The sequence below is a fragment of the Asterias amurensis genome, chromosome 7 (assembly GCF_032118995.1).
Source record: "Asterias amurensis chromosome 7, ASM3211899v1".
In the NCBI taxonomy this organism is placed as follows: Eukaryota; Metazoa; Echinodermata; class Asteroidea; order Forcipulatida; family Asteriidae; genus Asterias; species Asterias amurensis.
Window position 1 is genome coordinate 9,644,193 of NC_092654.1, and position 26,707 is coordinate 9,670,899.

Sequence of the window (26,707 nt, forward strand, 5' to 3'; positions counted from 1 at the left end):
TGACAATAGTATTAGTAATTCACAATAAATATGTCTTTCTAATACCAAATAAAAGTTTTACTGTGAACCCTTTTTGTGGATACCACATCTTCCTTTTGAGCTTATGATTGATTCATTCAGATACATGAACAATGAGATGCAAAATTCATTCCAAGTTTAACTCTTTCAGAGACCACTTCATGAGATGCCCAGCTTCATAAAGTTTGATAAGAGTTTTTCAAATAAGTTGCTTTGCACAAAACAAAATTAATCGTAGTTTTGTGTTGCCTATGGGTCGCAAATGTACATTGTGCGTTTGATGACACTTTTTGAGTTGCATACAATAGATCATAGGTACGATAATGGTGCTTTTGGAATACATAGAATATAGTCTACATAGGTTTTAAGTACACGTAGTACTTAGGACCTTGGCACTGAAAGAGTGATTCTCTACATAGCAGGCCTGGAATTACATGCAGAGCACACAGAGGCCAATTTGTCTTCCATTGCCCCTGGTCTTAGCCTTGGTGCCCCTTCACAATTTCCTCATAGACTTTAAGATTTTCCAATGGAAGAGCCCTTTGCAAAATGAAAACGACCTTGCCCTCTCAAAGATGAAATTCCAGGCCTGATATAGTTTACCTTTAAAGGAATAATACAGAATCGGTAAGAAACAAAAATCATGAAGATCACAGATTTATATAAAACTTACACGGTCTATGATGATGATAGTTGAAAACATCTCTTGAAATAATTTCTGTCTGAAATGTCATATTTGAAGAGAAATAAATAATCTAACTTCGCGTTTGGAGTTTATCGCTCATTGAGCTTTTTATTCACTTTTATTTTGGCATTGATGCAATGCAAAATGTGTAATCGTTTTTTTCACTGTTTTCTCGTGACCCAGATGGCCGATCGACCTCAAACTTCTACAGGTTAGTCAGTATATGTATATGATGGATTACATAAAGTGCTTACAATGCCAGCAACTGTTTTGAAAGCAAAAACCAATACTGTAATGTTCCTTTAAATATTCATACAATAGCATAACAATTTCTGGCCTACCTTTCTGTTGCATTTTGTAACCAGTGTGAACTTAGTTCCACAATGGCTCCATCCTAATGTACATGGCTCAACATATTTGCATGCTTGGTCATCTGGAAACCTAGACTAGACTTTTTCAATATGGACCAGTGAACCAGAACAACTTAGGTATTCTCTTCATCAAATTGCTCCGCTCTCGGCAATTTAGAAAATTTTAACAGGTTGTACATGTAACTCATATGTGTATATACAGTGAAAAACACTTGCAAAAAATATGGTTGGAGTGAATAGATGATCTACAGTATGCATGCCTATAGGTAAAAGCAAGTTTAAAAAAACACTTGTCATTATGAATAATTGGACCTACAAATGTACACCAAAGCAAGGCCAAGTTGCAGTATTTTTAGCTTCTCATACATGTACAATGTAATCACCTACTTTCATGAAAGTTTCACAGATTGATTTCATTTGTGTGTGTGTGTTTAGTTGAGGACTGTCATCATGATAACCAAGTAAACAGAATGTCCGTACCTCCAAAAATTACATTGCATCTTCACGGCTATGCATCCTGCCATAAACTGTAGAATTTTGCTTATTTAAAAATGAAAATAAATGTTGCAATGAACTGAAGTGGTACATTTGTTGCCTAGAAATAAAAAAAGAGCAGGTTACCTTCATGCATGGCGGAAGAATATCACTAATATTCACTCATATGGTCGTGTGCACATCAATTGGATCACAAAATAAAAAGCCAACGTTTTCGTGAAGATAAAAAAGGTACCTATAATAAGCACTTCATGTTTGCAGCACTTTTGTAAAGGTATAGTGTATCTAAAATTGTGCTCTATTTGTATAGGCAATGTAGTGTGTCCGGCAAGAAATGTAAATTTTTGTCTTTATGCACTAGTTGTCCAATTACTATTTTCATAATAGCCACAAGGCTAAACACGCAAGGGTGTTCATGTGTGGTCAAACTGGGGCTAACACCATGTAAACCTACATGTACACGCACATGTAGGGTTTTCTCCTCATTGGTTTCTCTTCATCAATAAATAATACATGCAGCGAAAATTGTCTCGTTTGATTGTGGTTTTGTGGAACACGTTCAGAGGGCGTTGCTTGCGAGCCCAAATGTGAAGACTTTCTCGAGACGGGACCAGGCCTGCCGTGTCGAAACCGCGCAAATAATTCATGAGAAATTTGCATACAAATTATGCAGCCACACCTGTGCCTGTGGGCTGAGTGACATTGTGTAGTGGAGTCATGACAGCATCTTGGAGTCTTCTTGATGATACTCACGGGACAAGCTGTGACTGGTCCCCACTGTGGTCGCGCTTCATGTTCAATTACCGCAGGCTACGGGTGTGTGTCACACATTTGTACAGTGTGAGTACGCATGGATGCATACTTAACATCACATGAGCACAAAAATGCCCCAAGTACATACATGTACGACACTCACTGTCTTGTCTAGCCAAATAACACATGTTGTAAATGTGTATGACATCTCAAGTTCCTTTCCTATCAATTTGGTCATTTTCAAACTTTGAAGATCTGAACATCTTTATGTGTTTGAAAAATAAAAAATAAATAAAAACAAGTATGACAATTTTGTGAGTACCATAAAACATTTGAAAAGCACTTATCTTTACACTACTGTATTCAAGTATGTATGATGTACTTTGATGTACATGTTTTAAAGACAAGAAATAACCAATGCCAATGCATTTGTTTGTTTAACATGTTTTTAAGCTCTTAAACATGTTCTTGCAGCCGTCTTAGTCATGTTAGTTCAAAGGACATCATTTGAAAACATAAGTACAAAAAAGTATGCACATTATAATGCAAGTCATCAAAAATGGCTGCAAATAAACCCAATCAACTAACTGAAGTGTACAGATGTGTACGTACCACATTGTTATTCCTTTACACAGCTCCAACCAAATATTTGCCGAATTTTTACATAACAGACAAATTAGCTCTTAAAAAACATACACAAAAACTATGATTACATCTGAAAGACAAAGAATACATTAACAGTACTTGTTTTAAACAATTATGAATGAGCACACTCCCTGATTTTTATTATTGGCATGGCAAACGGAACAAAGTACATCCACACATAATGGTAAAGCAATAATGTGGAATTTAATTGAATCAAGACGCTTTGAGTTAAGAATTCTGGGTTTGACTGACATATAAAGGTTGGCAAAGGGTAACACTGCAACTGGTGAAAATGTCAAAGTACGTACTCTTCGAGTTTTCATACCCCAAAGAATCAAAGAAGGAAAACTTAGTAGATTAATCACAATGGCCTGAGGGTATCAAATAGATCTGGTTATGCTTTAAAAATGTAACAAAATCACTATAATTATATAGTGATTTTGCAGTGCTACAAAGCTACAAATAAGTTCTCAAAATAATTATCAGCATAAAACCTGTTTTGGTGACGAGTAATGGGGAGAGGTTGATGGTATAAAACATTGTGCGAAACGGCTCCCTCTGAAGTGCAATAGTTTTCGAGAAAGAAGTAATTTTCCATGAATTTGATTTTGAGACCACCATCAACGAATCAACCATCTAAACGCACACAACTTCGTGTGACAAGGGTGTTTTTTTCTTTCATTATTATCTCGCAAGTTCGATGACCGATTGAGCTACATTGTTCACAAGTTTGTTGTTTTATGCACATGTTGAGATACACCAACTGTGAAGGCTTGTCTTTGACAATTACCAATAGTGTCCATTGTCTTTAAGTAACTTATAAGAAGAAACACATCGTATGGCTGATCAAAATTTTATGTCTGGAAAACAACTCATGACCAAAGTAAGTACATAATAAAAAGTAAAAGTAAACAGAGGATATATTGGGAACGAATCATGTTATTAAAGAATGAAGCAATTAAACCAAACCTCTTGTTCACAGTGCAATACGCGTGGTTGTACGCATGTATAGTATGCAAAACGTATGATGCGCATAGTACATGTACGTTACCGAAGTACATGTACGATGTACAATGTATGTTTTTACGTCATTCCTAAGCACTCTCAATAATTCTGAGTGTGTTACAATCAAACTTTAAAACAAACAAAAAACAACAACCATAAAACAACATCAAAGAACATTTTGTACACATGTTTCTAAACACCGTTTTAATATTTGTAATAGAGACCGAAGACAATAATTATATAGACCTTTATGCATAATGATGTCATTTGAGTAGAGCACCCTCGCCTAGAGGTCAAAGTGAGGTTGCTCATTGGCAAATCCTGTGCACACAGCACGTACAAATCTGTGCATTTTCCATTGTTCCATCCTCGATTTTACTCTAAGATGGCGGCTGGTATGACGTCAATGCAAAAAGTCCATATAGGAACAATAGGTCCCCCAGGGGAATTCTATTACAGGGATGCTCCATAAGGAATTCTGTGTGCGAAGTCTATGGGATGATGTTAAGTACAGGGACAATGGAAAGAACAAAAGAAGTCTCCACAGCCCAGGGATGCAAAAATAGGAATGTGTCATCAAGTGATATGAAGTACGTGTACACACGATTTACAGTATCATTTAAAGTAGAAAAGGAGATGTTAAAGATTCTACAAACATGTATTAAAAACCAGACACTGAAGAAGAAAAAAAAGGATGACAAAAAAGATTGTTGTTTTGTTTTACCCAATGGGCTACGCACCAATGTATCTTTTATTTTAAAACTAGTTTGTCATGGAAGATGAATAAAACCCTAACTAAAATGTGTTCATAAAGGGAAGGTCATCATTTGAGTTGTCATTGTACTGCTTATTTATACATTTGTAAAAAAAAAAGATAAAACAAAAGTCACCATGAAAATTTCAGCTGAAAACAGTACAGGGGTGGATTTCACAAAGGTAGTCCTAACTTAGGACTAGTCCCAGGCAATGCTAAGAGAGGACTGGTCCTAAGTTAGGACCAGTAACTCATCCTAACTTAGGACTGGTCCTATCTTTTAGCATTGCCTAGGACTAGTCCTAAGTTAGGACTACCTATGTGAAATCCACCCCAGTGTACATTGTTCATGTACTTTCTGAGAAAAGGCAAAAATGTCCCGGTATTTTTTAAAAACACAAAATTCAAATTTCATTTGTGAGGTAACAAGCCCGCAGCAACACAGAGGGCCCAACCATACATTTTCTACAGCTGCTAGAACAGAAAAGGTAGTTATAAGCACATGAAAAGAAGGTTACCAGAATAAGGTTACCAGCCAAAAATACCATGTTATATGCGGCCTCTGCAGACTTTTACAGAGACAGGCCTGTAAATTAGTGCAGGGCGAATAGTGAAATTTTGTTATTCGGATACCGCTGGCCAACTATTCGAAATTAACTGGATATTCGAATAGTTTTTTCGCCGCTAGAGGGCGCTATTTAAAATTAAAAAAAATGTATATATATATATATATATATATCAAATAATAAACCACAATAAACCAAAAAAAAAATATATATATATATATATATATATATTTTTTTTTTGCCGCTAGAGGGCGCTGTTCGTTTGTGAATGAGATCTAATGGGCGAATTGATATTAGTTTTAGACAGTGTCACTCGGTTCATTCATAAAAATGACCGGATCTAATTTAAAGATGGCGATTTGCTTTTTCTTTTGACCGTGATTGACTCTACGTGAAGGAAAACTTTTGTAATCTTTGAACAAATTATGTCAGATATGTCATTGTTTGAACTCTTCACGGAGGTGAGCATAGTTAAATACTTAATTTATGCTGTTTTATGCTGTCTTAATAGAAGTTTCATAAGAATTCAGACAAAACATTCATATCAGTTGTCGCCAAACGTCTGCGGATATTCGGATATTAAAGAATATTCGGTTACTTGGCTGTAATTACAGAACTATCCCGTTTATAAATAGCTATTCGCGCCCTATGCGGATATCCGGTTAAGAAAAAAAAGGCATTTGCGGTTACGGATAGGAAAACCTATTTGCCATTAATCGGATATTCGAATAATTCGCCCAGGCCTACTGTAAATGCTTAACTTTCAAAAGGGCAAGGGCACCAAGGAGTTTTCTCCTTGGTAAAAGGCACCCTAAGATTAACTGTAAATTTCTACTTCAGCATTTTACAGCAATGACCAGGTAATCGCCTTTGTTGCCTCTGTGAACTATCACGCCTACAGAAATTTGTTGAGAAAAGGCCCTAAACATGTACTCTAACACAAATTAAATAAACATGTACCTGTTCGTAACCCCTATTGGATGACATATGGAGGTCAAGATTTGCAGCAACGAATGTGTTTAGTTACGTATGTGTACCATCCACTCCCAACATATCCATCAAGTAGTTGCATTATTGTACCAGCATATTTTTGTTCACGATGATATTTTTTATAACAAGAAATCACACAGACTAAACCAGCATTGGTTCCTACATGTACATGTACTATAATGTATATCGTACATGTACCATCCACCTATTAAAACAAAATCCATCACGTAATTTAGATTGCCTCATGTACCAGCATGTTTAGTTCAAGGGCATACCGTAATTTTGGATTATAATAAGCCACAAATAATATAGTTATTAAAAAATAAAATAACAATTGATTACTACCCCGTAAAGAATTATGATTTGCCCAAGCATTTTCCATTACGACATTGTTGGCTTCCCTTGTGTTTGCCATCGTTATCACCACCATAGCAGACTGCACACAAATTCAAAAGCAAAATTTGCACAAAATATGTCCATGTTGGAAAGAATGGTAATTTGTAGTGTGGTGCCCTTATGTCCAATGCGCTCGCTACATTGTACATTCAAATAAGGGTTGGGATATTCAACCATTTCAGGCACCAGACCATTGAGTTGAGCATGCAATCACCCTATAGCGCCGGATATATAGTGTAAAGCCCGGTTCATACTTTCTGCGAATGCGAAGCAAATTTTGACGTCAGATAGCTATTTCCACAGGGAAGGTTTCGCAGGAGGTGGGCACAAATTGTGAGTTGCGAGTTTGTGACAACAAAATATGAATGGCATTCACATTCAGGAAGTGTGAACTGGGCTTTTGTACATTGTACCATGTAGCGCGATACGTATTTTCATGGTTAGTGTGTAGGCCAGTAAAAAACTGAAATGAGATAAGTGATACGTGTAGTTTTATGTCATTCCCCACCCCCACCTGATTACTTGTCACGGTTGGTTTCTAAATTGAAGTGTGACAAATTTGCCGGTTAAATTTTCTTCAAAAATTGCTCTAATCCTTGTGTAAATAAACCTCCCAGAGTACAACAGTAGAGCTCGCTGTCAACATATTATTCTGAACATTACAGTACTCGACATGCGTATTGTAAGCCCTACCACTGCGTACATAAATTTTAAAACAACATTGTAACTTCAGTCATTTTCAGTGACTTACTAATGTACATGTCTTAATGGGCAAAGTATTTATGGTTTGTGGAACCATTTGATTGTTTTAAAGCTGTATGTGTAGATATTTGTGTAAATAAAACTAACATGTGAAAATTTCATTTCAAAAGGTGGGAGTGTTCTGGAGATATCGCAGAAAATCCGGAGAGAATATTATGCCCACACAGGAAAATAATCTCTTAATACACACAATCTGAGAAGCGTTACTGACAATATTTTGAAATGAATTGTTTCTCAAAATGCTTTATACTATCGAAAGCTGCTTGTAGGCTTCTAACACAAGTTTCTATTGCCATAAGTTTGAGAGTAAATCATCTGGGCCCAATTTCATAGCGCTGCTTAATTGTAAGCAAAAGTTTTAGCTTCCTGTAGCAGAATAAAAGCTAAGGTGCAAGCATATTTCACATGTCAGCAGAAAAACTAGGCGGCCATATTGCACGTTAACCATTGATTTGTAATTTTACGTTGTTCATTTTCGTGCAGTGGCACCAGGAGGTTAGCACGCCTTTTCGCATGCTGTTGAAAATGGAAATCGCGCGGTAAGCACAAAATCGGCCGCTAAGCAGCTCCATGAAATTGGGCCCTGCTTGTAGCTGGGAACATAATGCTCCCATTTTATGAAAGTTCCACAAAGCGCACACGTCATAATACCAAAATGAAATTTCCACATCGTCTCTCTTCACACAAACCATCAATCACTAGGTTAAAATAACAAGAACCGTCGCTGGATTTGGATTAAATAACCAACGAGGTAAATTAGAATCCACATAATTTAATAGTGTACACATTCTCATCAAACCCCAATAGGTTTTAATTTAGTTTTTTAATTTAGAAAACATGTCGTTACATGTACACGTACATGCAGTTAAACGTCTGTGATTCAGACTCGGAACAATGTTGATTGGAAAAGTCATGCAGTCGTGGGCCATGTCCCTTAATGCATCCAGTGTGCACATGTTTCATGACTCTTCATTATTAATAAAAAAAATAATAGAAAAACACAATAAATAAAACATGTCCAAGTACATATTGTACTGTCCATACAATTGTACAAAAAATCCAGCTGCCACCGTTATCAACGATGATGGTTTGATTTCACACAAATGTTTTTTTTTAAATGGTGGACAGACAAGGACGCCTCTCCATGTACTTGGCTGCCATTATTTCTGCGTCCATGTCAAAGTTTACACTATAATGTACCTTGGCACTGGACACAATTGGTAATTGTCAAAGACCAGTATTCTTACTTGGTGTATCTCAACGTGCATACAATAACAAGTCTGTGAAAATTTCGACTCAATTGGTCATTGGATTTGCAAGAGAATAATGAATAACGAACACTACATTACTTCAGAGAGAGCCCGTTTTCACAACGTTTTATACCATCAACAGCTCTCCATTGCTTGTTACCAAGTAAGTTTTCATGCTAACAAATGTTTTAGTAATTATCACTAGTGTCCAGTGCCTTTAATCTTCATGTGCATGTTTTGAATACATGGGTACTATATACATGTAGGCCTGGCTGACTCGTCAAATTCACTACCCGACTCTTCACGCTTCAATCAGTTGGGAATTTGACACTAATCGCAACTATTTTCAAAACCAAACATTGTGGATCACCACGGCCACAAGTTGGTAAAATCCAGGCTGAAACGTGAAGTATGCATTGAAACGGACACCTTTGCAGTCAGCAACTCTTTTAATGCAATAATATCAAGAAAAGCACACACTTTGAAACCCAAAAAATCCCAAGACTTTCAAGAAACTATTGATGTGTGAAGAAGAAAAATTGCTCAATGATGTGCAGTCTGCTATAGTTTCATGTTCATTTCCAAGTAGTTACAACAGTCGAGTTGAAAATAGAGAGCCAGATGGCTAGAGAAGAGCAAATGTTACTGTGTGTTATTTTGTAAATGAATATCCACCAAGTACTGCTGTATACTTTTCAAAAAGGAAACAACACCCTTTTCAAGTTCTAATAAAGATCTATTAAAAACCAGTTTCTTTTTTGAAAAACCTCAATCACAAGTACACATGTACATGTACATGTTAAGTGTACATACATGTACGTATATTTTTGTAAAAGAATTTGTCAATTTTGTCAATTTAGTTTTAAGGCAAAGTAAACCTTAGTTTATTTAACTGCTCGACTGTTTTAATTCTATGTAACCAAAGGTGAAGACATCTTTAAAACTTCTGTCACATGTGAAAATCTCATTTCGAAGATGGTTGCGTATTTTATGTATCGTTGATTACCATCTGAGGTATGTTATCTGACAGATGCAAATACACACGTTTACTCTTCTCAGATTCAAATGTTTAGGCGTAAAAACTTATACCTTTTTTACACGTAATGTACTAAACATGTTGACATGTAGGTAAAACTGACATTTAGTATAGTTTGAGCAATTGTGACATTCAAATAAAAAGTGGGAATTAAGCAAAAAACAACAACAAAAATCCACCATTCAGAAAAGCAGTATAAGAATTTCAAGGAATAAACTTGTCTGCTATTCTACTTAATTTCAAGATAATAAGATGGTCAAACCTCTATTCCGCTCACTGTGATCAAAAAGTAGCCTTTACTTCACAATGGAAGAACAGAGCATCATTTTGATAATAAATTGTTTACGTACCCTGTATGTACAAAACAATTGTATGTACATGTCTGTTATGAAATAATATTAAATACAAATATTAGTGGCTTCTTATAATAATGGCGTTCATATCTGTCATTCAGTAACGCTCAAGGTGCTTCAACAGATCAGTATTTTACTGCAAGATACTTTGGGAGCTAATGTATGTTTTTGAAGTACATGTACATGTATGACACCAATTCCAAACCCTTCTCTTTTCTATAACTGCACTGGTGCATTTTTACACAACAAACTGGACCAATTGTTAACGACTTTAGGTCTTGAAGGATGCAAATGGTGTAGGTACACTATACCTCGAAGGTACCAATTTTGAAAACACATGCACTGTAATTGTACCTGTAATTGTACAGCCTCTAGCACAGGAGCTTTACATGTACAATAAAAAAAAGGCGCAATAAAAAACATTTTGCTGGTATACATTGTACACAGTGATGCACGTAATGCCATTGAGATACATTTACTGTAATGTACTGTGAATCACTAAAGCTTGGATACCATAAAACTAACAATAATCATCTGGTATGCAGGCTACTCCATGAATACATACATTAATCATATTTTTAATAGAGATCCCAAAGTGAAGCCCACATAAATATGTGACAGTGCCAGGTGTACATCACCTGCTGGAAATTACACTGCGAACCCTGATGTTGGTTCTAGCTAACATTGACATCCAAATGAATGGAGTGTAATTAAAAATGGTGCTTCACTTTGAACCTACAGTGACCGTGACCAACACGCTCCCCCATTCCAATTGGATTCGTGCTCATGTCAAGGCGTTAAGGGTCTGTGTTTGTTCAAGATGTTTTTGTTAAATCCATGTAGCAGCATCCACATTACAATTTGAACTGTCAAGGCATCTTCAGCAGGTAGCAAGAAATGTTTTGTATACTCATGAGTCATGGGAGTTGCTAATGTTTTAGATTAGGGTTACCATTTATGGCAATATTACTCCACTAAGTAAAAAGTTAATTTTACAGCCAGATTTTTAAAAAACTGTGCCACCTCTTAAGACAAAGTAGCCCAATTAATTGGTAAATTGAGGGGAGCAATTTGATCAGATTTAATGGTCACAAAGTTTAATGGTCACAAAATGTAATATTAACAGAATATGTGTTTGTCAAAGTCAAGTAAATGGGAAGTATTAAGATGCCAAAAAATACCATTTCTCACATAATTTTTTAATTGCAGCATTTTTTTTAAAAGAAAGAAAACAACATATTGGATTTTACACTTTTCCAGAACTGCTTTTGAATGAGTGTATGTTCTTAAAAAAAAGTATGCACAATATAGCCTGAATGAAGAAATACAGTCCTACATGGACATGTCTTGCATGAAAAAATGGAAGTCGGGGTGGAGACTTGGCTTGGATGTGGAATTATAACATATGTACAGTGTAACTTGAATGTAAACATCTTAGATTTACACAAAGAAGGTTCTACACATACAAGTACGAACATGACAAATAAAGTGCTCCTTTTGACTTGCCTGAATCTGTAATGCATGCTGTTAATGAATAGCATAATGCTGCGTGTATATTATGTGTACGTGTTCCCTACAACATACAAGTACAGCATGGGTAAGTTCGATTGACGACCATTTTTGTCAACAACTAGTCAATGTTCCGTGGTTACCTAAATGTATGCGTAAATTACATCCTGGGTACCCAGCAAAAATCATAAAAAACTCAACGATAGTCAACTGATCGAACTTTCTCCATGCTTTGCTGTACATGCCATGCTTTGCCACAAGTGACCATTGCTCTTGTGACGTGATGTTAACTAGAAAGCAGCACACATTTCCTTGAGCTTATTAATCTGCTCTATCATCACTAGTACATGCAGAGCTGCCAACATTGGCATCTCGCCATCAGGAAGATTACATAAGACATATAACAGGGAGATTGTCAAAATGTTCATAAAGAACATGGACAGATTGGTTTATTTTCAGGAAACTTTCTGCACAATCAGAGAGGTTGGCAGCTCTGTATATGAACAGTACATACAATGTAACATGAAGGGTACCTGAAAACGGGGGGAGAGTTAGACCCAGTTCCCACTGGACTCCGCATTGATCTCCCTATTCGAGAAAAGGGCGATCAAGACCCCGAAAGGGCGATCAAAGGGCGATCAACGAGAAATAAGCTCCAGGGGGAAAGCGAGGGCGATCAGGATCTGACCACGCAATTTTGATCCTCCTCAGGAGTAGGATGAACACAGGATCTAATCGCCCTTGTGGATTAATGGGCTATCAAAAGTCTAGTGGGAACACAAAGGCCCACTTTCGTTACCAAAAAGGGGGATCAATGCGCGATCATACTAATCTTGTTTCGAGATCCCGATCTCACAATTGTGGATCCAGTGGGAACGCGGTCCATCAGTAGGCAGGCATGAGGGGGGGGGGGGGGGGGGATTGGGTAGAGCTAGGGGACTTGGACAGACGAGAGGGGCAATGGTTGGGTAGATTGGAGGGGAGAAATAGGTAGACGGAGGGGAGAAATAGGTGAGGAAAGAGGAAGGAGATGACAAGACCAACACATAAAAATACAGAACAAAATGGAGAACAAAAAAGGAGAACAAAATGTACATGAAGGGAAATAAATCGCTTGATTGTATCTAAAACATCTAAATAGAGATTCAAGGTCAATAAGCTGAGTACATGCTATTTGCGAGTTCAAATACAATGTGCAAGTAAGTGCATACATGTTAAATAATCATGTCATAATAACACTTTACATGCACTGTGTATTTGGCATCTCCGTCTTCAAACTCTTGGTGGTGCCCTATATTCATGATATTGTGAACATCGCCCAAATTATCTTAAAGGTTGAAGGTTAAAGAACAAATCAACATACACCAAGTTTGTATATGTAGACCTGTATGTATCAAAGCCACCCAATCAAGCCAGCATGTAACATTACCGGCATTCTCCATTATCAGTGGTGTGCTGGCCTAAAAATGCCAAACGCCTTGTAGGACTCCAGGATTGATTTCGTACTAACAAACATGGAGTGTGCTCCAGCTTCTGGTTTAGTCTCGTATACATGTACATGTAGTAACTGGAGACAAAAGTTTGTCAGTTCCTAAGTATAGGTCTGCAGGCTATTCATAAATTCAAGTCCCATACAACAGAACATACCAGAAGGATACGTTATAATGAATATGTATGGTGGTCTTGTGAAAGGTCAAGCTAACTGGTCCAGCTGGATGCTTTCTTGTGACTGAACAGTTGGGGCAAGCCCAAGACCTTTTTCATTCTGTGCGACAGCAATGTGTACTTTTTCGTTTTTGGTTTTGGGTTGGGTTTTTTCTTCAAATAATATACCACAAGATGAGGCCACTGGGGCATGCTGGATGCATTCTAGTGACTGAAAAAACAGTTGGGGGCAAGCCCTAGAACGTGTTCATCCCATGCGACAGTAATGTACTTTTTTGTTTTTAAAATTGTTGTTTTTTCTTCTTCAACTAATCACAAGATGAGGCAAACTGTTCCAGCTGGATGCATTTTTGTGACTGAAAAGTTGAGGGCAAGCCCTAAAACTTGTTCATTCCATGTGAAAGCAATATTCTTTTCGATTTGTTTTTCTTTAGGGGAAAACTTATAACCCGGGAGAAATGGACGGTTGTTGCGCCAACGGGCAGTAGCCTACATGTACGACGATTGATGTTTTGATGATGTTTTCTACAATATGCCAGTAACTTTCATGACAAAGTTTAAACTAAAACCCTTCTTACCTGTCTCAGGAGGCTGTTGGAACTAGTATCAGAGAAACTGCCATCTGATCGCTTGAACTTGCCTTTCTTTTTAGCACCTTTTCCAACTGTTTGAGACTGTAAAAGATGAAAAATTTAACACATTTACAACACAGATATCTTCATTGTTTTAAAGCAAGAGAACCTCACATCATTAATACCCCCTTTTCTCCCAACATTAATTTAGCGTGTTTATTTGCAGAGGTTCAACTTTGAGTGGGGTATTTAAAACACAACATGAAATGCTATTAATCTTTTAAAGATAATCATTTCTGTATATAATCATTCACTAACAAGCAGACATTGCTAGTTATGTTCATTTTCTTTATAAAGAACATTTTCAGTAAAAATGTCATCCAAAATAATGTGAAACAGAAATTTAGTTTTGTGTTTAGAAATAGGGGCTGCACAATGTACATACTACATGTACATCAACATTGGTTCATATTCATATCCAGACATGACTTTTACTTTGACCTCTTTGGTGTGATGTAGGTCAAACCCCTTCAAGCGCTGCTATGGGCATTTTGGTACAAGCCGCTTGTGGCCGCTATAATCCCCAAATGAGAGCAGGGCTTCTGCAGGATGTCGCAATGTTTTCTCAGGGAATTTTGTACCAATTTTTAGTGCCCAAAATCATTGAGAAAACAGTCTATATTAACACTAATTCTAATAACGTCCATCGGGTCAATTTTATTTTGTTGGATAAAAATGGCAGAAGGCCTGTAAAGAACCAAACCAGGCCAATTTCAGACTGTCTTTGAGATGAATGTAAATGTTTGCACTATGTTGCCTAATGTCTGCCCGTCGTTGGTTTGTTCAACATTCTCATTCCATTGATTCTTGATGTGGGGTTTGGTAAATTATCAATTTTTTAATGTTCCTTTAACATTTAGAATCTATTTGGACAATGACGCACATTGTGTTGCACCAACATCTGGGTGCTTCAAATTGTTCGCAAACGCAATGAAAACCCAATGAAGTACATGCACGTTGGGTAAAGAATTTGGCCTGACATCATCAGAACAGCAACACCCTCTATGAGTGACACTTTGCAATTCTTTGTAGCCTTTACTTAAGGGCCATGTATTTTTGCCGTATCCATGGGCTTGCACTACATACATTACACACTTGCACAGCCTAAAATTGAAAGAAGCAGGACAAATTTGAACACTATGAAACAGAGAATTGTACCAACAATTTGGAAGGTTTTAAAGACACTAGACACTATTGGTAATTCCCAAAGACCAGTCTTCTCACTTGGTGTATCTCGTATGCATACAATAACAAACCTGTGAAAATTTGAGCTCAATTGGCCGTCAAAGTTGCGAGATAACAATGAAAGAAAAAACACATTTGTCACACGAAGTTGTGTGCTTTCAGACGCTTGATTTTGAGACCTCAAATTCGAAATCTGAGGTCTCAAAATCAAATCTGTGAAAAATTACTTCTTTCTCGTAAACTACCTCACTTCAGAGGTAGCCGTTACTCACAATGTTTTACTCCATCAACCTCTCCTCATTACTCGTTACCAAGTAAGGTTTTATGCTAATAATTATTTTGAGTAATTACCAATAGTGTCCAGTGTCCACAGGGATATGATGTACAATCTGTACCATTTTAAGCTACTTTTTATGTACACTGTGTGCGAATATACAGTATACAATATATAATACAGTCGATCTGATGCAAAACAATGTATATGTACATATAGTGCACTGTGTTAAAAACATTTGAGTAGAATAAGCTGTTTCAAATACCCATAGTATAAATGCAAATAAAAGTTATTGGTCTGACGTTTTAACCCTAGCAGAGTCTTTATTGAAAGCTAAAATAAGGGAATCAATGTGTGGTGAAGAGGTTTTCAACTAGTGGTTTAATCTTGCCGAGGCCTGGTTCTTAATAATTTTACCAAGACGAAGTCGAGGTAAATATCAAGTCCCAGGCCTCGGCAGGTTTAAACCACTAGTTGAAAACCGATTCAACACACTTGGATTCCCATTCATAAATACCTTTTCAGTCAAAAAACATCAACACATTTTGGTCAAAAAGTAAAATAAATGCAAAAATTATAATTGTTCAATGATTTCTTTTAACACAACACCCCTCCAGCTATGAAATGGTAACAACTCCTAATATAAGGGAATGTTGTGCTTGTCGCGCGTATCGCTGTTTCAGCCAATGCTCTCGACCAATAGGAATGAAGAAACTGTCTTATAAGCACAGGTGCAAGCTCGGGTGTCACGCCTATGTTTCAACACTTTTTACTGGTCATAAACAAAGGTTTATACACACCCAAGTGACGCGCTCTCCACCAATAGGAATAGCGAAACTGTCTGAGGTATTTATGAATATTCATTTCAGTTTTTTTTAATCGGATAAAAAATTGAGCGCCCACTATGATGTCATCTGGTAATGAATTTTGAGTCCATAATGTGAGTTTTTTTCCCGAACAGGTGCTTGAACATTCTGCATGTTCAATGAATGCCTATACATGTGGTTTTGCATAATGAAATGCAATGTATAATGCATGTGGTTGTTGACTCATCTTTTCCATCTACACAAGGAAATAATATGTACATCCATGTACACCTACAATAATCCAAGCTAAAGGCCCCAAGCATGTTATGTTTGTAAATTGTAAGAATATTAATAAGGGAATCAATGTGTGGTGAAGAGGTTTTCAACTAGTGGTTTAAACCCAACGAGGCCTGGTTCTTGATAATTTTACCCAGACGACGTCGAGACAAATTTTCAAGAACCAGGCCTCGGCGGGTTTAAACCACTAGTTGAAAACCGATTCAACACACTTTGATTCCCATTCATGAATACTTTTTCGGTCAAAAAACATCAACACTTATGGTCAAAAAGTAAAATAAATGCAAAATTTTTAATTTTTTAATGATTTCTTTCCACACAACACCCCTCCAGCTATGAAATGGTAAGGCCCATTCAAGGCCCTCTGGTAAACAACTCCTTATAAGGGAATGCTGTGCGCGTTTCGCGCAATGTGGCACAACTGTTTCAGCCGTTGCTCTCGACCAATAGGATTGAAGAAACTGTCTTAAAAGCACAGGTGCAAGTTCGCGTGTCACGCCCATGTTTCAATACTTTTTACTGGTCATAAACAAAGGTTTATACAAACCCACGTGACACGCTCTCCACCAATAGCAATAGCGAAACTGTCCGAGGTAATTATGAATTTTGGTTTAACCCTGTAAACTATCAGGGCTCAAATTTGACACTGGAACACAGGTCAGCTAGGCCAGTGATTTTAGCTTCAGGCCAGTAAACTCATGACTGGACAAGTCGGGTTAAACTATTTTTTTTTACTTAAAATCTGGTTTTAAAAGTTAAAGAAACTAGAGTACAAAAAAAACTAACACATTAGACAAATGAGATAAATTATTTTAAAGCGCTTGTTCAAAACAAAAATGTATAGGTTAAACTGTGTATGAAGTACTTTCTCCTGAAGACTCTGGTCTTGAGCATTACATACTGGTCCGGTATACATTTTGAGCAGCAACCCATGTGGTCTTGTGAAATTTTACCCCTAATTCAAGCTCTGTATATACACCGATGTGTGTTAGCACTGTACACTCGGTAGTACTTTACTAAGCTCTGTGAACAAAATCACAGGCATATTACTCGGTCGGGATTCAAACCCCTGACCTTTGCAATTCTAAAGCAGTTTCTTACCATTTAGACTGTGTGTATTAAACAATCACTGAGGCAAGGAGATGCAAATTATGTTTGAAATAAACACAAACAGCTCCACCAACAATTCAATTAAATTCAATTCAAACTTACATTTATTTCCATACTTCATGAAAACTGTACAAACAATAGTTTATAAAGGAATAACCGATAAACAAGGCTAACATGGCAATACTCTCTCAAAAACAAGCTTGCATGTTTAGCATACAAAGCTATGCATGAAACCAAAAAAAGGATTTTAAAAAATGGTTTGATGAAGATGTAATTTTATGCACCGTCTAATCCCAAATGGGTTTTTTTAAAGTGTGTGGAATTCTAACTTCACATAAATTTTGTACATGTACAAGATTCTTTTCAGTCATGGCAGGGAAACCTTTGTCTAATCACATTGAAGAATCCATTATCTTGGAACAGAAGAGGCCTAGCCTTGAAACACTACGAGTCCTTATGAGAAAAACCTCCATGGGATGGATGCTAGAAGACAAAAAGGTAGAATCTTTCAACAAATTACAGTACAATTGTATATGAATATATATACACGGTGGGTTCATGTAATTATTGGAACCTTTTAACAACTACAGTGTGTAATGTACGTGTAGAAATTGTCTGTGTAATTTTCATCTGTCTGGCTTCCCCATCTGGAAACCTATATCACCTATCCACCTTCATACCATATTAAATGTACCTCTACAACAGTATTTGTTCAATAAACTCTACAGAATTATTTTACAAGGAGGCCAAGTTCTGCCTCAGTGACTGAAATGCAGAAACACATAGGCCCACACCGGGTATTATTTTCCCACACAAAAGTTTGGTCGGCTACTGTATAGCTCTCATCTTGCTCTATGCTCTCATACACATCAAATGTTGACAATGTGCATGTAAGCAAATTCAACACCAATGTGTTTGCCATATGGACCACAGACCTGTATGTTTCATTTTTAAAAGGGCAAGGGCACCAAGGCATCTCCTCCTTGGTAAAGGGCACCCTATGAGGAAATTTCTAGGAAGTACATTTCTCCTACATTTCAAGGGCACCAAGGCAAAAACCAGGGGCATGGGGCAATCACCATCTGTTGCCTCCTTGAAGTATTAAGCCCTTTTCACACGGCCAAAATGTAGCCAGGGTCCCTTGCTACAAAATTTACAAGCGTGGATTGTTTATTTGTTATCACCGTGTGTGACTGATTTTGTAGGCTTTCCCACTGCAAAGTTAAAAAACTAACAACCCTTGTGCGACATGAGAGTGATATGACGAATTGGTAATTCTGATCACCTTAGTTGGACAACATCTAGCACCCACAATACCATGCGCTGTATGGGCATTTTCACCTAGGAAGTTGTTCAATAAACAAGGGTTCCTTTCACACGATGATGTAGCCCACGTCCTTGGTCAAAACTTCTGCTAGTGTGAGATTTTGTCGTAGGTCCGGACCTGCGACAAAATGTAGCAATGTTGGACAAGATTTAACAAGGGACTCTGGACACTCAAAAATTATTGTCCTTTCACACGAGGTGCATTTTGTAAAATCTTACAACCATGCTACAATTTAGCAAGGGACCCTTGCTAAATTGCTCTCGTGTGAAAGGGGCTTTAGGCATGCAATGCCAATAGCAATACCTTGGTAAACTGTAACTATTCACGGATGTGCATCATTTCTTTGAATTATAATTTGAGTACCATAACCAATGGCCCTCCCATGTAGCTGAGCTGCATACAACATTCCACCTTAGATCTTTGCCATATAGGTAATCAAACCAAGAACATGAATGACATTAACTTCAAACTACAGACTGTTTGTGTAAGAAATTCTTGCAATGCAAGGTCCATGGAATTGGAAGGTCTAGCCACAGCCCCACATCACATTACATGTACATGTACAATCACAAACAGTGTACTGTACATTCAAACTCCAAGGGTATCGTATGTATTGCATATCGTGTTCATGATCATCGATGTATACATACGTACATACATGTACAGTAGGTACATGTACTACTTGAAGAAATTGCTCCCATCATGCCAACAGTATTTTTACAGCATTTTATGCATTCTTCTTGACACCAGCACATTTTAACCGTAGAGATTACCCATTACATGTACATGTGTTCTGTAATTTGCCATCGTAATTTTTTGGAATAACAGCCATGGCGTATGAATTGATTCTCAAGCCAACAATTGTTCTTCATGGCTTTAAATTTTCTGGACGTGATTTATGACATGTTAAGTATATGTACATATATATAGCTCGGCAAGTTTTAAACTAAAAATGCCTGATTTGGGTTGTCCATGATTACCGTACATGAATGAAAATAAAACATGTTTGAAAATCAAAATCCAGTCTGAAGTCAAACAATTTCAAAGAGTTTACCAAAGAAGTTTACTTCCAGTATTGGCAAATTGACATCTTAAAAATGAGAAACTGGTTAATAATTTGATGTTTGAATCCTTTTTTTATTGCTTTTTACATACGTACAGGTGCAATCAGATTTTATTCTGGGCAATTTATTTTTCCCCAAAATACAGTAAGCGACAGTCAACACAGTATGCATACAAGTAACATAATTCATGCATGGTGTTTTTTTTGGCTGAATTTATGATTTTATGTTCATATTAATGATGCACTAATGTACTAGTACTACATATGTACATGTTTTTATTTGAATGTACAAAACAATGCAATATGTACATGCCATATCAATTCATAATAAGTGCGTGCGTTTTGTTCCTTAAGCCATAGAACAATTTTGCACACGTCTACATTTTAATAGTGTAAAATCCTTGTGTAAAAAACCTGACTTGACACTTGGCAGAAAAATGCAATTAAAAATGAATCCGAAAACAATGTTGTATACTCATGAGGAAGGGCAAAATGAATGTGTACACCAAATATATATCATACAAGTTAGATGCTACATGTAGATGTAGACTAATATTATGGAAGGATAAAGCTTGGAAATTCACAAATGGTGTATGGTACGTGTAGGGCCTATACATGTACATGTACGTACATGAGCCAGACCCGGTGTATGTTATGCAAGAATTTAACGAGAATTTGGTAAAAGGGCTTCAAAATTTGCTGGAAACTTACAAAGTGGATGTCACAACTGTTCACCTACGTGCGTAAATGACAGATACAGGGTGTCAAAATTAAAACAGGCCGTTACAAAAATTGTAGACCACACTCAATAGGCAGGCTAAAAATTTCTGGTGACATGTAAATAAGATGCAGGTTACATGTAAGTCAGGTGAGGTGATCAGAAGGGCCAATTGTACCCATGATACTAGAAGACAGATCCTGAAGTCCATATTTTGGAACCCTTGACTTGAAAGAAAGGCGGGGTTTAATCAGAACCTTTCTACTGTACGCATACTGATTTATAACAGATGTTAACTTTGCATCAGGGATAATGAATCTAAATTTTGGAAATTTATTTCTGTGGTGTTCGTTTGAATGCTGCCGGAAATACGGCCAGAGTTTGCCGTTACACCCACTGTCACCTTTATTACTTGGAGGTTTGTTCACCAAGTAGAAAATGTGTTCCACTGAAACTTTGACAGAACGACTTTTATGGTATCTTTCTTTTCTTGTACATCACCATTTTGGGTCAATCAACAAGTTTACTTGCACAATAACCATGACACTTTGTTTTCATCAGACAGGTTTCAAATCTTGTTACAACACATGAGATACATGTATGTAAATGTATTCACATGTAAGCCTACTGTATTAAAATCAAACGATCCATGATGGCTGTTTCATGATCATGTAATGCGAATATGCACACACATGCACAAATGTGTTAACTTCCACAAGAAATTATCAAGAAGTTGTGTATGATCATGGAGGTAGATGAACGCAAAAAATGCGAAGGAATTTTATAGACGTGTACAATTATGTACAATAAGTTCCATTGTTTGTGTAGGTTTTTTTCTCCACAAAAAAGGATCACAAGCTCACATGAAGCAAAGACTCTCAATGAACAAATGTAAGTTGTTGCGGAGTTTGCATTTACCACACAGTGGATGCGGACTGTCCCAAGGTGAGCCTCATTCATAATGTGTAATACTATCTGTATACACGTACACGTCTAGTTCAACTGGATGGGCTGTTTGTACATACATGTACATGTGCATACATGTCCATGTGAATAGCCGAGAGTATTGCCTTTCACGTCTGCGGCGTACTTAAAATTGCATTTTTGTACAGCACAAAAGTGGATGTAAGCTTTTCAAATTATCACAACTGGCATCTACTAATTTCTTTTGACAAATTTATCAGTGATGTACGTATCTACTCCAATTATTTCCATTTACATATATGTAGCCTTTCGTCCCTTCATGCAACATTAAAATTTGAACTAATTAATGCTTGGCTTAATAAACTTCAAAATTACATGTAGGCCTACAACGTATGTCTGGAACTGGTTTTGATCTGGAACTGGTACACATGTGTACATGGTACATGTACGTGTCTGAACATCTGAAAAGTATGGTACAAAATGAAGAGGACTAAAACAATCTGTCACGCAGAGCACTCTCTGCTTACATGTATTTGCTTACACAATAAAAGTAATCCATATGGAATATGAATAAATTTAATTCATACATGTACTTTGCATCATTTCACATCTGAGAGGTTCCAATTTCAAAAGGCCTGGAATAAATTATTTGAAAAGAAACAGATGTGCCAGGTATGTTTCATCACATAAAATGACGGCACATGAATGTTTTCTGCTCAGCATGTCAGCAAGATTTGTCCATGCTAAATATGCCGAAGAGGATTTGTAAGTTGGGACTCCTAAGAGTGGGTTTTTTGTGTCAATACTTAAATGCACTGGACTTATGCAGTATTCCCACTGTATCCCAACATAATATGAACACATGTGTAAAAAATAAAAAAAATATGAAAATTTGGGCTCAATTGGTCATCGAAGTTGCAAGAGAATAATGAAAGAAGAAAAAACAGCCTTGTTGCACAGCTTCAGGCCTGAAGTCTTTAATTGAGAGTGAGAAACTATCCCTTTTTCAAAACTATTTTACTTCAGTGGGGGCAGTTTCTCACAATGTTTTGTACAGTACATTGTGTACATGTAAACATCACCAGCTCTCCATTGCTGGATACCATGTGAGTAATTACCAATAGCGTCCAGTGCCTTTAATTATTTTCGAATCCATCTCAGCAATTGGGCTCTACACCACTAATACTCCAAGTGTGCACACCGCGTATCAGTGTTCAGCAATGCACTGACCAAGAAACGCATACCGAACATAGATCTCATTCCATGCATAATTCATGATAGGCGAACTTTCCTACAAACTGTGTGCACAAAATGGCCGACATGATAGGACTCACTGAGTACACTAGTATGTTTGTACTACCAAATAAAACATTGAAAAACCATGATGCAAGATTTATTTTGAAAGCCTTAAAAACTCTTGTTTTAGATTTTGAAGACAAATAAAATCAAAGACACTGGACACTATTGTCAAAGCAATTGTCAGCAGGACAAGCTTCATTACACCGTACATGTGTAGCTTGTCATTTCACTGGTCTGTCAGTTTTTTTCATTGGTTGTTACTTGAAATGGATGATCCAAGCATTTCAATCTGAACTACATGTACATAATAGCCAGTTGGACCACATGGACAATTTCTAAATTGGAACAATGTACCAGCAACATTACCATTCATTGCTACTTATATAAATACAAACCTCAATTCATGACGTAATGCTGGCACAAGGTGTTATGGGAACTGGGACATTGGACACTATTGGCATGATTGGTAATTGTCAAAGACCAGTTTACTCACTTGGTGTACCTCAACATGCTTAAGAGTCCCTGCCTGTAAGAATGTACCAAATTAGGGGGGGGGGGGGTGTGATTCATGGGTTCACAGATCTTCTTCCAAAAAATTAGAGTGATACACCATCATACCAAACGAATAAATCCAAAATTTTAGTTTGCTGACGCTTTCGGTTTTGGAGTTACCAGTTATCAAAGTTTGGGCCAAAAAGCCCTCAAGAAACGAATAGTACATTCCCTGTAAACACAAAAACGTGCGCCAAGGTCATCCCAGAAAAAGTAAAACATTTTTTGAAACCTTTTGATCTGTAATATTTGAATAGCGCCACTCAAATCCCATTTGATTTTTGCTTTTTATGTGTTGCTGAGCATCTATATAATCATAAAACACAGACAACTTAATGGGATCATATTGGCGCGTGGATTTCTAGACGACGCAAAATCGCCCGCAATAGGCAGTAGTGTAGTTTCATATGACCTTTGACCTTTGTTATATTGGTGGGCCAACATGATCCCAATTATTTTTCAATTGAAATCTGTTTAGGAACACTCAACTTAACCAAATACAAAAAAACATTGATGGGATCTTGTTGGCATAGATACTTACAGTGATGAAAAAAGTGAATATTGTGCCAATTTAGGCCAAAATGTGTGGAATGACACAGGAGGTTACGGAGGTGCGAAAACGCAATATATTGGTAAAATTTGAACTTTGACCTCTATTATCTCTCTGCGCCAACGAGATCCCATGCACTTTGCACTTAAATTTGTTTTAGGGATGCAAGCTCTTTCATTTGAACTTGTTTAATTCATGGGATCTTATAGGCGCGCTGAGTTGAGGCATTGAAAATGGCACGAGGGCACTGTTCGTCAAAGGTTCAGGTGCGCGTAACATGATGCGCCAACGAGATCCCAATTTTTTTTTTTTACTTTTGTTATGAGCCCAACTGGAGGTTTCAAAAAATGTTTTACTTTTATTGGGATGACCTTGGCGCACATTTTTGTGTTTACAGGGAATGTACTATTCGTTTCTCGAGGGCTTTTAGGCCGAAACTATGATAACTGGTAACTCCAAAACCAAAAGCGTCAGCAAACTAAAATTTTGGATTTATTCGTTTGGTATGATGATGTATCACTCAATTTTTATCAATTTTTTAGAAGAAGATCTGAGAACCCATGAATCACCACTTGGTACACTCTTACAGGCAGGGACTGTTAAAATAACAAACCTGTGAAAATTTGAGCTAAATCAGATTGCATCGTCCTTCGGATGGGATGTAAAGCTGTTGGTCCCATGTGTTGTGTAACGCATGTAAAAGAACCAAGTGCACATTTCGAAAAGAGAAGGGGTTCGCCCCGTTGTTCCTGGCTGTGGCTGATGTGCGCCGTAGCACCTTGTAAACCCTTATATAAGGTGCTAAATAATTGGGTCTCAAAATTCATCACTGCAATTACCTATCTTTCTGAAAGTTTGTATATATACTCAGCGCCTTGAGTACCTTGTTCGGTAGATACGTGCGCTATATAAGACTTCAATATTATTATTTTATTTTTGGTGAGGGCACCACAGAAAAAACACAGGGCACCATAGCAATAGACCTTTTCGCAAATACTGGGGCGCGCGCGTAAAACTTGGAATTAGGTGCATTGTGGTCTTGCTGGTAGCAAAATTTGATTCATATCTATCCCACAATGCACCTCATTCAACAGTCTGCGCTTGCGCATTGGTATTTGCGATAAGGTCTATGTTTAGGGTGGTGTTGGATATTTCGAGACCTGCATTTGATTCATACAAAGTATCTTGATCTGCTGATTCACAAAGGATCAAATTTTGAGCAATGCTCATTGGTTGTGCGTACGCACGCGTGTTGATAGATTTTACATTTAGAACAGGTATATTGATTTTGTTTCACAAAAATTAGCGGCAAATGTAAGCTTGCGTTCCGAGCGAACGTAAACACTTCTCACTGTTTATACATGTTTATCACAAGTTTAAAAATGGCCATGTGATCTCCTCTTGACCAATCAGAATGGATTTATAAACTGTTCTTGGTAATTCAATTTAAAAAAATAATACTTGTAACCCTTCCTATTTCAAGTAAGTTACAGGGGAGAATTATTATTTTTTTTAAAGAATTTACAACACTTTCAAGATAAAGGTACAGAAGCTTAATGAGTGGAATATTCCACAATGAGTAAGCTTATTTGAGGATTTTTCCCCCTTCTTTTCAATTCTGCCTCCGGCTGACAATGTGCTTTTTAATAAATCATGAAGACCTGCACGGAAGCTACACTGACAACACACTCCACTCATACATAATTCACAACCAAAAATTTCAATAATTTGTTAATTCCTCCAAGTTTAAACCGTCAGTGAAACAAGAGAGAGATGGGAAGCCAATAGCCCCAAGTAAATGAGTCTAACAGAGTTTGGGTGAAATTTGAGGAATTGAGTAGACTACCATGCCAACATAGGAGACGCCATAAAGTAGATACGACATAAGAACAAGATCTGAAGTATGTCTGCTGTATTGCATATTATACTGAAACAAGCCAAGCAACTTAGAAGGCATATCGCCAACGGGTACACTGTGTGGACTGGCACATCTCTGACATATATTAGCATTCATTTTCTCCGGCGGGCATTCGCTTGTGAATAAAATACATTCTGAATGAAATTAATGCACACGACACGAGTGACAACTGCTTCGCTTAAAAATTACACTTGATGTACACTGTAGGCCTTCTGTACAGCGTGTACATAACGCAATGTAGAAAAGCTGTGTGATGAGTTTATACGTATTGCAGATTAAACCCTTGCAAATATAGCTGGCCTCCAGTGAATTCTAATTATACGTACATGATACAACTGGTATGACATGCGATGGGCATTACTGTAATAAAAAGTGTATGCTGTACACTACATGTAATTGTACTGTTGCCTCTGTGATTGCACATTACTTTGCCACACACATGTCTTTACCAAGAGACTGCACGAAAATAATTGAACTACGTAAAGTATTACACAAGACTGGGTGTAACAGAAACGCCTACATGTAGGTACAACAATTGTGTAAGTACTTCACCTGAAAATTTCATCGCCACCAACTCTTCAGTTTGAATCAACCGCAAACTTATTTATACCTATTAGTTGCATGAGGACCTGTGTTAACACTAACACTAACTGGGTCGAAACGATTGGCTGGTAGGCATTCACTAATATTGTTTAATGAAACAGACGGTTACAAGTGTTCGAGAGCATCAAGTTAGATTCGGGAAAAGCACCTAGGCCAGTCCTTTTGAAAAGATGGATTAAAAAAAAACAAAAAAAAC

At 37.1% G+C, this 26,707-nt stretch overlaps 1 protein-coding gene across 2 annotated transcripts in view; it reads right to left on the reverse strand.

Moving 5' to 3' along the window:
- LOC139940140 (voltage-dependent L-type calcium channel subunit beta-1-like) overlaps positions 1–26,707 on the reverse strand; it is a 103,435-nt gene that overhangs the window by 63,592 nt on the left and 13,136 nt on the right. For both annotated transcript variants that reach the window (XM_071936396.1, XM_071936395.1), the window contains exon 2: positions 13,832–13,927. In XM_071936396.1, the coding sequence (XP_071792497.1) occupies positions 13,832–13,927 (96 nt within the window). The remainder of the gene's footprint in view (positions 1–13,831; positions 13,928–26,707) is intronic.